At 45.5% G+C, this 16649-nt stretch overlaps 1 protein-coding gene across 2 annotated transcripts; it reads left to right on the forward strand.

The window, feature by feature from the left end:
* Nucleotides 1-955: 955 nt before the first annotated feature.
* U2af1 (U2 small nuclear RNA auxiliary factor 1) lies at nt 956-13191 on the forward strand. 2 transcript variants are annotated; one of them, XM_027929111.3, is made up of 8 exons: nt 956-1069; nt 3945-4032; nt 6780-6846; nt 10899-10948; nt 11088-11186; nt 11733-11866; nt 11957-12049; nt 12909-13191. In XM_027929111.3, exons 1-8 carry the CDS (start codon nt 1026-1028, stop codon nt 13048-13050), a joined length of 717 nt encoding a protein of 238 aa, XP_027784912.1. In that variant the 5' UTR covers nt 956-1025; the 3' UTR covers nt 13051-13191. The 2 variants fall into 2 exon arrangements, with proteins under 2 accessions (XP_027784912.1, XP_027784911.1); XM_027929110.2 differs by lacking the exon at nt 6780-6846 and adding an exon at nt 7679-7745 and having other exon boundaries at nt 957-1069.
* The last annotated feature ends 3458 nt before the right edge of the window (nt 13192-16649 follow it).

A 16649-nucleotide genomic window follows, 5' to 3' on the forward strand; every position in this document is an offset into this window, starting at 1 on the left:
CCAACTACAACTAAAAACAAATAAATGAATAAATATTAAAAAATAAAATAAAGAAAGGAGGAACAGAGTCCCTCCAACTAAAGGTTCCAACCTGGGCAGAGGTGGGGGTGGGGGGAGTGTCTGAAAGGGTGTCCCAGAGGCAGGTCACTGCTCTTCCAGCCACACCTCTAGATGGCCTTGGGCAGGCCACAGCAAGAGTGGGGGATCGGGTTTCCCATCTGGCAAGAGTAAAGGGCAGGGCAGAGGGCTGGGGGTCCAGCCGGTAGGAGTGGGGGGAGGGCTAGGGGTCCTGTCGCAGGAGTGGGGGGAGTGGGGGGTCCAGCCCGCAGGAGTGGGGAGAGTGGGGGAGGGATGGGGGGGTCCTGCCCCAGGATTGGGGGAAGTGGGGCAAGGTCTGGGGGTCCTGCGACTGAAGTGGGGGGGAGTGGGGGAGGGCTGCGGGTCCTGCCGCAGGAGTCGGGGATAGTGGGGAGGTACTGGGGGTCCTGCCCCAGGATTGTGGGGAGTGGGGCAAGGGCTGGGGGTCTTGCCCCAGGAGTGGGGGAGGGCTGCGGGTCCTGCCGCAGGAATGGGTGAGGGCTAGGGGGTCCTGCCCCAGGAGTGAGGGGAGTGGGGTGAGGGCTGGGGGTCCTGCCAGCAGGAGTGTAGGGTATGGGGCGAAAAGGAGGAGTCGCCCCGAGCGGCAGGCGACCGGAGACGGAAGGCAAGCTTAGCGCCGTGCGCGGAGCCCGACACGACTTTGGCGGAAACCGCTCAGCGCGGGTTAAGCGGCGTGGCGCACAGGCCCGGCCCAGGTAGAGCGCGGGCGCGAGGGGCGCAGGGCGCCGGCAGGGGGCGCACGAGCGCCCGGGGCGAAGGATCAAGTGTGCGCATGCGCCGAGTCCTGCCCACACGTGGGCGGTGCCTTCTCGGATTGGGTAGCGCCGCCACGTCGGGCGGGAGCGTCGTCGCGTCCGGTGACGTCTCCCGCGGGCGTCGGCAGGGTTGGCGGCGTCGGCAGCCGTGTCGGCGGCGGCGGGTGGGAAATGGCGGAGTACCTGGCCTCCATCTTCGGCACCGAGAAAGACAAGTGAGTGAGGGCCGTCCTCCGGCGCTCGGGCTGGGCGCGGGCAGGGCGCGGGGCCGGGCGGCGGGCAGAGCGCGGCGGGCGGGAGCGCGGCCTTCCGGCCTCGCGCGCCTGGGCCGCCGCCTCGTGGGCCACGCAGCGGGCGGGTGGGGCGCGCCGCGGCCTGGACGCCGGACTCCCGCCCGCCGTGGCCGCCGAGGGTCCGGGCCCGGCCGGCGCTGACTCGTTTTCTCCAACTTTCAGCCTGCGGCACGCCGGCCCCAGCCCCAGCCTCGCCAGCGTCCGGTCGCCGGCGGCACGGGGTCGTGGTGGTCGGGGCAGGTCCGCGGAGCCCGCCTGCTGCCCGCCCCAGCCATGGCGGGCCGGCGGCGCGACCCTGAAGTGGGAAAGCGCAGCCAGACGCCGGATTAGCCGCGCCGCCGCCACGGAGGCCCTGCTCCCGGAGCGCTCGGGAGTCGCGCTTCCGATGCGAGCAGAGGGGGCTTTGGGGTTCTTTGGGGGTTCGGTTTTTTTCCTCCCTGTAAAGGCTGCATGTCTTCCCTCATCAGCTATTAGGTTAAAAGTGAAGAATCAAATTTCGCTTGTGTTTGGTTGCCGTGTTGGCACGTGTTAATTTCAGTGTGTTGGCTGAAGTTTAGGGTAAAGAGAAGTCTCCAGACGCTTTGAAGGATAATTCCTACTTTGAAAACCCAAAGCCTAAGCGTCTGGCATAATCTACTCCCAGTAAGTGGTCTTGAGCGCCATGCAAAGCTTATGCAAACATCTGTTTTTTCTGGTAAGCCCCTAAATTTGTCATAGATGATATTATTTGATGCCACTTTTTCAAATACTATTGAAATGTTTCTGTTTTCCAGGCTGGAGGCTGCCCTGTCAAATGTCTTCTTTACACAGGATAGAATCCCCTGTCTTGTTTGGGAGAGGGGATGTATTTCGTTCTAGAAATCTCACGCCAGAATCAGCAGTCATAGTCACTGGAGAAACATACATTGGATATCAGCTATGGGACATGCTGGGAACTCAGAGATTCATAAAATTTGGGTCTTGTCTTTAGGGATTGTAGTGGGAGGGAATGTCAAGATTGATTAAAGTAAAATACCTTAAAATATTTGAAATGCTGTGGAAGAGTGTGTACCTTAAATGCTCTGAGGTATAGGAGGTGGCTTGGGAAACAGGCCTAATATGTCCTTGGACATGGAAGCTGCAGGACTTATGCATGCAGAACCAGGGACATCAGTTCACCTTTTCATGTGTATTTCTGTGTGCTGTCACTGGGTGTTGTGAGAAGCTGTCCTGGGTGGCTTGTTACTCCAGTAACATTTTTACATTCCTGCTTTAGGCATATTTCTGCCTCTTAAGGCAGAATCACACATGTCATGGTTTCAATTCAGAAAGTTTATTATCTAGGTCACTTATGTTCTCATTTCAGGGAGTTGCATGGGCTTAACTTCAGGAAACAAGATCAGCTCCTAAAAAATGAAAGCTATGGTTTCTATTAACTTTTTTTTTTTTTCCTTTTTTAATTAAAGTTAGAAGATAGATGTGGGACTACTCTACCAATTTTAAAAAATATATATGTAACTATGCACGTGAAGTTATGGCCATTTTCTAGCTTCAAATATAAATCAGCCTTTTTAGTGGTTGGTTTGTGGTAGTAAACCTTTTTTCTTATGGCATTTCGTTTTGGAGTTATACTAAGAAAATCACTAAAGTTACCCCCCCCCAAAAAAAAAGTTTTGATTAATTTACTAAGCTCTAAATAGCGAATTGGTTGAAATGAAAGCCCATCACTGGAAGTACAGGAACAAGGGTTATTTTATCTCTATGGGATAATTGAATATTAATTGTTCAAGCAATGATTTTGCTCATTCTGAGATATTTGTTAAATAAGGTATTTATTTTCACTTGAGTTCGTTAATATGTTATTATCTGATCAAGTTCTAAAGTCAGAGTTACTTCTAAGTTTGAGAATTATACATAGTGATTATTTTCCTTTCTTGATAAATTCACAAACCTTCCCATCTTGATTGCTGTCTGGTAATAGCTAACAATCTTCATGGCTAATCAGTCATGTTTTTTTGAAAGTTGAGGCCATTAGTCATAATTTGGGGTTGACTTCCTGAACATGTCCTTGCTAAAAAATTGCATCTATAGAGTAGCACTTTCACTCTGCAAGGTGAAACTTGAATGAAGTACAATTTCATAATTCCTCACAGATTCGCCACATTACTTGGCATTATCGTTGTGCAGGTGCTGATTGCAACTTGTTCTGGTTGATCAATGTATAAAGACAGAGATGATCTGAGATAGTTTCTAAGACATGCTTGATCCCTTGATTTCCTGTTTACTTCAGACTTATTTGTAAATTTTCTCTTGGTCTTATGGGTTGTAGGAGAACCTGAAATTTGTTTTCTGTTTTCCTTGGTGGTAGTACTAAATGAGTCCTGTGTATGAAGCACATACATGTTGTATCTGATTCTCAGAACAGTATCAGGTTGGCTCCTTCTCATTTTACAGACAGCATCTGTGACCTGCAGAAGTGGCGAACTTGTCCAAGCCAGGCAGCTGGTAGAGTTGGGGTTTCTCTTCTCCCTATACCCTGCTGGTGTCCTCCAGAATTTTATCATGGACAAAATAGAGGATAGGGCTTAGGTTTAACCTATACTAAATACTTGATTTAATTAAGAAAAACCAGAAGAGTAAAAGTGAAAAGGAGTAATCCTAAGATATTGCGAGGAAGAGGAAGGTGCCACCCAGAAAAACTGCCTGCGCTTTTGTGAAGTAAAAGGAAAGTAGTTGGATGGTATATATATCACGTTAATGGCATATTCCCTTTTGATATTGTCACAGTAAAATAATCAGCTCTTGTTTTCCCTTGCAGAGTCAACTGCTCATTTTATTTCAAAATTGGAGCATGTCGTCATGGAGACAGATGCTCTCGGTTGCACAATAAACCGACCTTTAGCCAGGTTTGTTTGTTTTTTCTTTTCTGTTTTCATGTAAATTTACCAAAATTTTGTATTTTTCAGAGGCACTTAATGGTTTCCATACATTGTCTTTTTTCCTCTAGTTTTATTTTGTATTTGTGTTCATGTGTCCTTTTGTTTAAGTGAGAATGAAGCAGGTGAACCACCCATAGTGGGAGGTCCCTTATTCTTCTTACTAGAGAAACTTTTTAAAAATAAGTTAAATGTTTCTGTGTTGGCTGTGACTGATGTTCACTGCCCTGCCGTCCCTCCCCTGATGTATATGGTTTGGTGAGGAAAATGCCAGCTTTGACTGCACCTCTTGTCCAGGCTGTGGTGGATGCAGAGTGGGCTTTCTGCTCTTTGCTCTCTCTAGAGAGTGATTCAGCCACTGGACAAGGGATGTTGGCATGGTTGTCTGTCAGCAGGCCGACACACTGTGCTACTGAGTTCCTCTGATACCCCAGAGAAGTTCCCACTTTTACACCCCAAGTTGAGCAAGCAGCAAGTTGCACCATGTTGGAACCATTAAGATGAAACTTAATAGTAGAAGATAAGCATACCTTGTCCATAGCAGGCCTGTTCAATTAATTGAGAGATGCCTGTTATCTTGAGCTGAGTTCAATCTTGGGGGGGGCGGGGGGCGTTGGTGATTGTTTTGTTTTTGGCAGATTGAAGAAAAGGCAAGGATCTGTGCCCTACAAGGGCTTACTGATGGATTGAAAGGACAAAATACTTCTAATAGTAGCAGAAAGTGTCATTAAGTCTGTCTGGACTGAGACTGAGGAGCCCCTTTCTCATCACCCCATACACAAGGTGCACTTCGACCCTTTGGTGGCTACAGTGCATAACTCTCAGAAGCTGCTGGACTCAGCCTTGAATACACACCTTTCTGTTGATGTTTTATCCTTCTCACAGACTGGATGTATTCTTTAATAAGACAATCATCTGGTAGAAGTGAGTTGGAAGAGAGACATTGATGTTTTAAGTCTCTGGGAAAACCCTACCACATAATGTTTTTTAAAAAAGAAGCACATAATGCCTTTTTCCTCATGATTACATGGTTAGTGTAACAAAAATCTCCTCTTTAATAACCAAACATGTCCCTGTTTGTTTTTGTGAATTTCAAAATATCAGAGAACTTGCTTTAAGTTTTCTATTATAATTGTGTTTTAATTTGAATTATTAGCTAAGTCTCCCCAACTAAACTAGTGGCTATAGATTGTGCAGTAACTAAGTCTTTGAAATCTACCCCGGTTTTTTATTCTGGGGAAAGTACACATCAGGTATCTGGCTGTTTTCTCCTTAAGAATGCCCTTTAACTGAGCCAGAACACTTGATTTTTCTTCTTTCTGAATCATTGATCTCTTCAGGAGGTTAAATGTGAAATTGATTTGAATACTGTGGATTAGAACATGGAGGTGCTTCCATTAAAATTTGATGGGATCAGCAGTATGAGGTCAGTATCTTGTGTTGGTTTGGTTTGTTAGTTGGAGGTAATCCTAGTTGCCCCCAATTTTAATGGAACCACTTCACCCCTTTATTTGAAGTTTTGTGCAGCAAACAGCCACTGCCTGGAGGGAGCCCTGTAGTGAGTTTTATCATTGAGTATCCAGGCTCTGTTTAGCTTGTAGTCAGTGCTCACACCCGCGATCCCTGAGGAAGCTGTGTAGAATCAATTTTTTGGAAACCTCCAAGGCCCAAGATGAGTTGACTCAGGGTAGCCCCTGATGGGTAGGGAGGGTGCTGGGCCCTGAGTGAAGTTGGCTGTTTTATTCTCATGGTTCAGGGTGAGCGTTCTGAGTTCAGCCCTTCCTCCAGGTGGGTTCCAGCTCAGGCCTGCAGGAACGTCCCTTGGTACCATGCCTCTTTAAAGATAGCTCAGAGTAGAACTGACTGGGTGACTAAAATACTTGGAAAATGCTTTCTTGACACCCCTGTTATTAAGAATGAATATTTATTTTTCTAAATCATGCAGTGTGTTGGTTCAGCTTGTAAATCTCTAGCATAATTCAGGGTGGGTTTCTTTGTAAGCTTCTTACAGTGATGTGGACAAGATTCATGTAATATATTAGCTTACTAACTCAAACATGGTTTGTTTTTTCAGACAACTTGATTTTAAGAAGAACGGTACAGTGTAAGGTTTCAAGTCTGCCTGATCCAGTTTTAAAGCACAAGGGCTAAAAGGATTTTTTTCCTTAAAAGAAGGATCGGAAAAGAGCAAATGTTTTAACTATTGTATTATGTAAACAGAGATCCCACCAAGAAAGTGTAAATAAGAGTCAGGTATCCATGACAACTTGGTGTGCCTGTTTTGCTAAGACCAGAGAACTTGATGTACTGCATACAGTTGAGTTATGCATTTGGTTGAGAAAAATAATTTTGTGTGGGGAATATGATTATAATGTGAGTTTTTTGACATCTTCGTGTCTGCTGGCTTGAAGTACAAGAAAATGTTAGCGTTCTATTATTTATCTTGTATTAAAGCACTTTACTATTGATAACGGGGACCACAAAACAACAGTTACAGTTTCTTCTTGGTTGCTGGCTGACTTGACCCAAGTCACTGCTCAAACTCTGTTTTCATAATATGATGGTTTTGGTGTACTCTGCACAAGACAAAGTGTCTGACTTGCGGGAAAAAAAACAACAAACGTTTAGCCATTTGCAAACAAATTGTCTCTTTGCAATTGTCTAATATATGCACAGCAGCCAGTAGAATTCCCCTTTTTATTTTTTTTTCCCCGCAGACCATCTTGATTCAAAACATCTATCGTAATCCCCAAAACAGTGCACAGACGGCTGACGGCTCACACTGTAAGTCCCACAGTTGGAGAAATTTTTTTAAAACGATGGTGTTCAAGAGCCCACTCTTAATTGAGACATAATGTTGGCTCTGAGCTGCTGACATAGAGCTGTTGCAAACAGGACAAGGTGCTGGAACAGCGTGGCGCACACAGCCAGAACTTGATATGGGCCATGTTCAGGAGGCTCTCCTAGGAAGGGTCACTGGCGGCCTCTTCCATTGACTGACATCTGTCTGGAGAGCGTCCGTCCACGTGAAACGGGTTTTAATGTTAATAGCCGGTCATTGGTCTTTACGGTGACTGAACCCCTGGCCTTTATTAAGTTCTTTCTGTAAAATTTAAAATGCTAGGAATATTGAGGAAATCAACAAGGTAAGTTGCCCAATAAGTGTGGGTTCTATTTCACCATTATAATTTTTCCTCTAGGAAGTGGAGATTTCATGACATGTAATTATTGTATTTCTCGAATTATTAGCAATTTTTTCACCCGTTTATAGAGGTGCTTTTCTTTCTCAGTTGTTAAGCTTTCTGTCACACCTGAGGACACTGGTAGTCACCTGGCAAGCTATTTGCATTCTTACTTGGATTGGAATTTTAAAGTGGAGCGTTTTTACATTCTATAAACAGAAGTACAGTATTGGCATCTCATGAGATCTCTGTTGCACTGCAGTGTTAGGGTAGATCAAGACAGCCACCAACTAAGGGAACATCTCTGCTTCTGAAGAAAATAACCTCCTCTTTTTTCAGCACTGACTCTCACCTGAAGCGATCGCCAAAGGCAACCGGTTAAGTGTTTACATTTAATTTTCCGTAATATAAAGTTGTTGCGTTTTGTATTTCAGACCATTGCCCTCTTGAACATTTACCGTAACCCTCAAAACTCTTCCCAGTCTGCTGACGGTTTGCGCTGTAAGTTCATACAAGTTCCTTCCCTGGTTCCCTGGGCTTGCGTGTCAGAGCTCAGTGCCCACTCCATCTGGTCTGCTGTGCTAGTGTCGAGGACCACGTTCACTAGAGGTGGCAGGAGTGTGTCCCACTGATCCCGTGGAAGCCTCTGTTGGAGATCTGAACTCCGGCCCTTTGTGCCAGAGCAACAGTGACTGGAAAGGGCACCCTTTGAAACAGTTCGGACCTGCTGCTCTTTCTTTCTCACTTGGACTGTCATCCTGGGATTGAGTTCAAGTTCTGCTCTTCCCTCTTAAGAGCAGCAGTATCTGAACGTTTCTCACTTTCTGAACTCTCAAAAACAAATTGATTTGAATTTTTTTTAGGTTTTTTTTCTCATTAGCCTTTTCACTAAAACTCCTTTTTGGAGGTCTTGCTTTTAATTGCAAGAGCTTGTTCTGTATTACCCAGTGAAGGTCTGTAGCTTGTGTAGACCTCTCAGTTTTCCTACCACACCGTGTGGTGTACTCCATTCAGATAGGCGCAAGACACTGTTTGGGGCCGCCTGCTTTGCCTAGATAAAATCTCCAACTGCCGGAGTTAAGTGCTGCTTTGGGGAAATAAAAGGCACTTAGTGGGGAAACAGATCTAAACTGGCATTCAGTAAACATTACCAGTTTCTTCCTGTATTGGGAACTCTGTTTAGGTTGTGAATATTTATAGAGTGGAAGTTTGTAAGTGTCCAGCAATAGAACCATTGGGAATTAGTCATTTGTGGGTAACTTGAAATGAACTCCTGGACTCTAGTTAGAATAAGGAGTCCAAACCAAAGGGTCAGACCTCTCACTGGTTTATTTTAAAGTAAAAATTAATAAAGCTGTCCTTGGATAGCACAGACCTAAATCAAGCACACCCTTAAACCTGAACCTCTCCATTGTAGGGTAACCTACCTTGGGTAAATGGTCCTGGGGGCAGGGGGCCATTGCCCACTGGAGCTGGCCCTCAAGTAGGGGTGCCTTGGTGCACCTTTCCATGTGAGGTGGGATTTTCTTGTAAACTTCCTGCTGAGATGCTAAATGTTTTTGTATGCTAATACTCACTTGATAGAGATTTCTCTCCCTGAATCTGGTAGTTGCAGGATTTACTTGGTAATCCTTGGTTTAAAATACCTGGTGTTTTGTTTTTTGGTTGTTCGCTTTTTAAAAGAAATAAGGTGCCAGTAGTGGAGGGAAATAAACATTTAAGTATGGACTTTTGTTAACCCTGGGGTGAAGATACATGAGAAATAGATGATTAACAGTTATTAATAAATCTCTGCCCTGGTTGTTCACTTGGGGACTGCGTATGCTTCATTGACCATAGTGTTGCATTAGTTTTCTTTGTGTCTTTATTTGCAATTCACAGTACTCTTATTTTGCATATGCTACAAACTGAAAGTTTAGCTGTTATTAAATGTTCCAATTCTGGGGTCCATCCAGATTGTACAAATTAAATGGACTTATAATTTTGGGTTTTAGAAAGAAAATCAGTTCCTAAATGAAATCACTGGCTCTGCCCTTTCATACCTAGGATAATTAGCTTCATGTGCAGGAATTGAAGTTAAACATGAGTCCCAGTTTTTGAGTGATACTCTTCTAAGAAAACTAGTTGTTTTTCAAATTTGTGTTATTAAAATTTGTATTATTTAAAATATATTGAGTCATTTAAGTAGTTTCCATTTGGTTACTATGTACCGATCTCTGCCTTTCAAGTTATTTTCACTAAAAAATTCTAAGCAAAATGAGTGTAGCCAGTAGTTCAAAAGAGCCACCACAAAAAACTTCTCAAAGCTGCTAAAACTTTTAAGTTCTTTTTCTTTTCACATTCTTTCTGATACGGAAAAGGAAATGGATTGTAAATAATGTTCAAATCCACCCCTGGAATGGGCTTCTGGCTTCCTGCTGTTTTGAGTTCCACTCAGGGACCAGGTGCTCCTGACAGCTGAGTTGGGCCTTTTGTGGTTCCAGTGGCAGGTTGGCTGTCAGAAGTCATAGGTGTTGCCTAGCACATTCATTCAGTCTTGGATTGTAAGGCAAACTGAGTTTCTGGAAATTCAAAAATAACTAAAACACAGCCTCCATTAATTTAAAAAGAGGACTTATTCTCAGAATAGAAGATAAGTTAGCTATTATCTTTGAGAATGAATAAAAAGGGTTTTGAGTGAGCTCAAAGGCAGCCCAGTCTGTGTACACACACCCCAGTCACAGATGCCCTTGGTGGGCTGCGCCAAGTGAGGTAGCGAGCTTTGTCAGCTAACCTCTCATCCAGGAGCGTGGCCGTGGAAGGTAACAATTGGAGACCCAGCCAGCCCAGCCTTGAAGCCAGCTGGGCCTTTGGCCCTGACCTACCTGTTTGGAACATGACTTCATTGACCTGCCAGCTTTACGATTTCTCAAATTTAGATCACGAGAACTCCAGAATTCTAGAATAGTAAAATTTGATAGCAAAAATGATGATGGGAATAGAATGTAAATTTGCAAAATTATCCATGTAATGGGTATGATTTCACTTAGTGCATGTGAATTGTGAAGGGTGAACTTGATAAAAATAGTTCTGGGGCATAAAAGAAGAATGCTTTTTTTCTGTAAAGCATCATGACTTTACGTTTACTCGGGGCATCCAAAATACTGAAGTTGTAACTGGTTAATGGTCCTGCTGAGTCTCTGATCGCTTGGGTTTTAATCGCATCAGAAAGAACTTTCTAGCCTTCTGTGGCTGATAATGTATAGAAAAAACTAGTTAGGCACATAAGCTCTTAATCGTTTGCCCTGATTTCAGCTTTTATTTTAATAAAGGGGAAAAGTAGTGTGCTTACTTGACCTCTATTCTAAATCTTAAAGGAAGGAAACTTATTTTCAAGTCTTAATTTGAGAGTCACCCTTCCCTCGCATTTCCTGAAAATACAGCCCTTTGATGCTGATTAAAACTGGTTGTGATTTTTAGTAGCCAAAATTGAGACTGCCGGGCGTTCACAGTCTCAGCACGCTCTAAGTCACTGGCAAGCCGGTGCTCCTGTAGCGTGCAGCGCTGGCCTGCTGTTCCTCTAGACAATCGTGTGTGTCAATGTAGCAGTTGAACTTTAAAGAGGAGAGTTCTGGGCGGCCGCCTTCTAACCAGCAAGATCTCTCTTGTTTGTAGGTGCCGTGAGCGATGTGGAGATGCAGGAGCATTATGATGAATTCTTTGAGGTGAGACCATGGACTGCACACCTCCTCACCGTATCTGCTTGGAGGGATTAACACTCACCCCCTGAACACACATGAGTGCAGTTAGTGACACCGGGCTTGGCTATTTCACAGTCCTTAAACCACTGTGTTCTCCCTTCAGGAGGTTTTTACAGAGATGGAGGAGAAGTACGGGGAAGTCGAGGAAATGAACGTCTGTGACAACCTAGGAGATCACCTAGTGGGGAACGTTTATGTCAAGGTAGGACACTGGTTAGCTGGCTGAGCCTGGTGACCAAGGACTGTTGCCCTTTGAGCTGCTGGCCTTAAGATCATGAATGTGGGAACTTAGGAATTTTGATGTGGTAACTCAGCACTCCCAGTCGTGGCTTTGATATCGGAGGCCGCCAGCCTACACCCTGTCAACAGGATTGGGAGGAAGGACAGTGCACCATGGTTGTCATCAATGGCAAGGGACATAACTGGGTTAGAGCTGTTTTGACTGGGGCAGTTTTATGTTTTGTGTCTTTTTCCTTTTTGTTTAATAAAATGCATTGCCTATGCAATCACCTTTGCTCTTAGCATGTTGAATTTGAAAATGAATGCAACATTTAGCATGGTCTTAGGCTATAATGAAATTAATTGTTTAAAAAAAAAAAAAGGAGCCATTGACTTCTGACTTCTCAGTTGTTCTGCACCACTATACCACCCTAGAAATTTCACCTCAGTGTGTAACATGTAGCAGGATTGATGACTGAAAATGTGTTACTAAGGTGAGTGGCAAGCAGTTTTGTTTTTGTCTTTCCAGTTTCGCCGTGAGGAAGATGCAGAAAAGGCTGTGATTGACCTGAATAACCGCTGGTTTAATGGACAGCCAATCCATGCTGAGCTGTCTCCTGTGACCGACTTCAGGGAAGCCTGCTGCCGCCAGTATGAGATGGGGTGAGTGCAGGGCAGACAGCAAAGCCGCGTGTGGGCTGCGCATGCTCCAGCCCTAGCAGTGCATGACACACTTCTGGCTTTGACCCACAGAGAGTGCACACGAGGAGGCTTCTGCAACTTCATGCATCTCAAGCCCATTTCCAGAGAGCTGCGGCGGGAGCTGTATGGGCGCCGTCGCAAGAAGTGAGTACTCAACAGCATGTGTGCTGTAGAACTTAATTTCATCCAAGACTAAACAGACTTCATTCCATTCTTTAAAAGGCACCTATTATTTATGTGTATGTGCGTGTATTCTGTTTTTTAATGTGAAATATGCTTTTTGAAGAATGTTCACGATTTTATTTCTGAAGTGGAAATCAAACCTTAGTCACCAGGAAATGTTAAGAAGGAGACCACTGAAATTCAGTGTGTGCGATAGTTTACTCTCCAGTTAGGTATTGTAGCTTCCTTTAAATACCATGTGCCTATTGGTTCCTTTTGATTTTGGGGGGAGTTGCTTCATTTTCTCTTGATGGGTGTCAGTTCTCTGTTTCTACTACTGACAAAATTGGGTGCAGCAGTTAAGTCACAGCAGAGAAAGTCAAGGCATTAGGGGTGAATAGGAAGAGTCACGCTTTTGGTTAGGCTGAATTCTGATCTTAGAAGGGTTCTCATCCCTCTCTTGTTAAACATGTGTCAGGAAATGGAGTAGTGGGGATCCTCTGTCGCTACCAACAACAGGAAGCAGAGGAGAAAAAGAACTCTGCTCTCCTGCCCCAAAATAGGCCTCCTGGGCTCAGTAGTGGGTGTCCCTGAGGGGAGGGCCTGCTCAGAGTTGGGGGCAGGGTGCGTGTCAGGATCATGTATTATGGTGCTTTCCCGTGATCATGTGAGTTGTTACTGGAGGAAGACGTAGAAGGTGGAGGGGTCATACTTAATTGATGTTAAGATGCACATCTTTGTCCCAAGACTATCTGAAGCGCTTCTCCCTTCAAAAGGGCTGTTGGCTGTTGCATTTTCAGGAGTGTTGGTGCTGATTGCATGTTCCTTTCCTTGATTGCAGGCACAGGTCCAGGTCCCGATCCAGGGAGCGGCGCTCTCGGTCCAGAGACCGTGGTCGTGGCGGTGGAGGCGGCGGAGGAGGTGGGGGCCGCGAGCGTGACAGGAGGCGATCGAGAGATCGTGAAAGATCTGGGCGATTCTGAGCCATGCCATTTTTACCGTATGTCTGCTAGAAAGTGTTGTAGTTGATTGATCAAACCAGTTCATAATGGGAATTTTTTTTAAAAAACAACAAAAAAAAACACAAAGATGGGTTTCTGAATAAAATTTGTAGTGATACAGTATTCCTGGTGTAACTTTTTTCTTTTGGAAAGTTTTTAATTTAAATTTTCTTTATGCCAGTGATTCATTTTCAAGGTAAAGATTATGTGCACATCTTGCTTTGGGTATAAATGAAAGTGTTTTATATTTTGCTTAAATAAGCAAAATACACCAGGTGAGACGTTCGTGCAGGAAAGTCAACTCCAGGTACATGCCTATTAGGTGGCCCAGAATTTCTCCTCCCGCCTGGTCACGAAGCCTGTGGAGTCTGTCCTCGCCAGTCAGGAGCCACCCCCTTTCAGCACATGTTCTGGGGCACAGGAGCCTGCTCTGCGGTGAGGGGGTCCCAGACATTGTCGTTTCCTCTTGTTCAGTTTTGCTGGAAGAGCAACAGTACTTGTTTGAAACAGTGACAGGTAAAACAAACGTGCTGTTGTGTACTTTCACATTGGTGTGTGTGGAAATGAGTTTTGTCTGTTCATGGTATGGCCAGAGGTGTGGGGGGGTCAGTGACAGCTCCTGGTGAGTAGGGGGTCACATTCCCGTCCCTGTACTCCCCCTGACCCCGGATGTCAGAACAGGAATTTCAGTTGGTCTAACGTTCGGATGTAATTGTGCAGATTCTTGTTTCCTCAACTGATCTGAGAGGGGCAAGGTGGCAGAAGTTGTACTTTGTGTCTAATAACTACCTGCTATTAGCTTTTCCTCCATTTTAAACATCTATTTAAAATGTAAATGGAAAATGTCATTAGAAGTGTTTTCAGACATTGTTGTTGAAGATGAGCTGTCTGGAAGAGATGGCCCGAGACGCCAGAACACTGTTGCTGCTGTCTGTCGTGTGCCTGGCCAGTTGGTGAAGTACAGCCTAACAGTGTAGGCTGGTGCAGAGGCAAATGAAGCCATACTTCTCGGTTCAGGATTGCCTGTTTGCCAAAACAACCAGTGATTTATTTTACAGTCACAATTCAAAACACAGGAAACAATACTTTTACAGTTTCCAATGCTTCGTCCTTTGGGATGGTCTTGTATACTGCCATGTCTTGTAGGACTCTGCCATGGCTACTCTTCAGTTCCACTCGAGTCTACTGGTTCCCAAGCTGGAAGCACAGTTTGTGTAAATTCCCCAGAAGTGTGGTGCTCAGCAGAGGGTTTCCAACTCTCAGATTGCCCATTGGGATTTTCTAACTTCCTTTCATCAATTTCTCCTTAATTTTGTAAAAGAATATATATATTTTTTCTGGAAATGAGGCTTCATGGGTTTGTGTTCTGTGCACAGGGACTTCTCACTACCTATGAGGAAGGCACAGCCCCTGAGTAGGCTCAACTTGCTCTCTGAGAGCTGACTACCTCAACTCCAGGGCTTTTTGGCATTCATGGGCTTCACTAGCACAGTAGGGTGTGGTGACATTCTAGGTACACACCAGACATGGCGTGAGAAGGACCTGCTGAATGCCTGGTTAGCACTTTGGATATTCCAGCTGATGGTGCAGGGGATAGCAAGGGCCTTGCCATGATCTGCATGTGGTCATAATGGTCAAGTTCTCATTATGATTGACGGCTTAGTCCTTGGGGTGGCACTGTCTGGAGTGGTAGAACCCTTGGGGGATGGGCTCTAGTGGGAGTTCCTTGGATAACTGGGGTGTGCTCTTTAAGGGGATTGTGGGACCCTAGTTTTTCTGACTTGCTGTTTGGCAGTGTAAGTTAAGTTCTTCCACACATACGTCTGCCAGGGTGTGCTGCCGTTGAGAACTGAGCAGTGATAGCACCATGCCCTTGAACCTCCAAAACTGAACTAATATTTCCTCTTTTTAAAGTTAGCTGGCTTGGGTGTTTTATTATAGTGAACAGAACTACACGACAGGCTTTTGCCTGTGGTTCACTTGAGCAACTTGGGAAGGGGTCTAGGAGAGGCCTTTTGTGGGGCAGCATTATTCCAAAGGTTTTGGACATAGCAAAACTGGAACTGGGCCATGAGGAATGCGTGTTGAATTACCTTCCCTCAAAATCTCTACATAGGCAAGGGGAGTTGAGGTTGACATAAGACAAAGTGGGAAGATGGATCTTCACCCAAATTAACCCACTTGCCTTTCTGAGAATCGGAATCTCACTTTGCAGGAGCAGAGACAGGCTGGTGCCTTGTGCTGTCATAGTGTCTGTGATCAGCAATGCTGGTGTTCAGACTCCAGCATGCCAGCCTGCCCTGCCCTGCCCTGCCCTGCCCTGCCCCTGGAGATGGAGCTGCCTCAGGTGAATGCTAAGGTGGCTGATGAGGCCACTGACAAGGAAGAACCAGGGCCCGGTGCTTCACATCTCATTGCCCAAATCATTGCTGCCTTTTTAATCAGAAATCCTTTATATGGAGTGAGTGTGGCACTGATAGAACCCATGGCACAGAGGTACATGCAGGGACCCCAGCTCTAAAAGTGGCACAAAAGGACAAGTTACCACAGACTAGCAGCACAGCATAGTACATGTGCCACAACAGAGTGGGATTCACTCCAGTAATTCAAGGATGGGCTTTTTCAAGGCTGATCTGTCCTGTGCATGGCTTCTTGAAGACACCCAGTTATGCTTATGTTGTATTTCTTCCCCGTCTGATTAGTGCATGATGCATACAGCAAGGTATGCTTGCTCCTCTGTGTGCTCCACTGTGCTAAAGATGGCCAGAAAACATGAGGAGAGGTTGAAGGGCGACAGAACTCATGGCTCTGGTGGGCCATGGGAAGACCTAGCTGGGGTCCTGCCTGGTGGAGGAGGGATTGCGCCGCAGTGTGTGTGAATGTTGGAGGCAGCATCCGGCTGCAGTTTGGAGTGATGCACGGAGGGGGGGCAAGAGTGGAGAAGCCTGACCAGGCAAGAGCGGGTGGGGGGGGATTCTCCATGTTCTTAGCACTCTGATGGGGTGCACTGTGGGTGCTGTTTTAATTTGCATATCCCTGGTGACTAGTGACACTGCACCTTTTCATGCTGTTGGCCATTTGCATATCATTATGAAGGACTTCTTCTTTAAGTCTTGTCTATTCAAAATGTTGACTGAGTTGGCTGTTTGTGGCTCCTCCCTCGGGCCCTCCGCAGAGTGTGGAGATGAGTCCTTTGTTGATGTACACTGCACACACTTGCCCCAGTGTTCGGATTGATTTTTACCTTCCCAACTTCCTGCTGATATTCTACCCTGAGCTTTTTTTTTTTTTTTTTCCGTGTTCAAGTCCGATTATCTCCAGTCATTTCTTGTGTTTGTGTGAGATTGATTTTTCCTGCGTTCAGGTCAGCTGCTCCATCAGGGTCACTGCATGTGGCCACTTTCCTCACTGAATTACAGGGCTCTGTATGCTAAATCACTGACCACGGAGACTCTGGGTTCTCTTGGTCTTTCCTTTATCTGTGTGCTGTGGACAAACAGGATGTGGGCCAGCAGGACTGATGGTCAGTCAGGCAAAGACAAGAGGACTGAGATGCCTCCAAGGAGTTTCACCTGCGTAGA

The sequence above is a fragment of the Marmota flaviventris genome, chromosome 8 (genome assembly GCF_047511675.1).
Source record: "Marmota flaviventris isolate mMarFla1 chromosome 8, mMarFla1.hap1, whole genome shotgun sequence".
NCBI lineage: Eukaryota > Metazoa > Chordata > Mammalia > Rodentia > Sciuridae > Marmota > Marmota flaviventris.

Excerpts from the sequence above, each read along its gene's own strand:
- U2af1 (XM_027929111.3), top strand. The coding sequence starts at position 1,026 with ATGGCGGAGTACCTGGCCTCCATCTTCGGCACCGAGAAAGACAA. Across the intron at positions 11,187-11,732 it reads TGGGGAACGTTTATGTCAAG|TTTCGCCGTGAGGAAGATGC; the intron begins GTAGGACACTGG and ends TTGTCTTTCCAG. Across the intron at positions 11,867-11,956 it reads TGCCGCCAGTATGAGATGGG|AGAGTGCACACGAGGAGGCT; the intron begins GTGAGTGCAGGG and ends TTTGACCCACAG.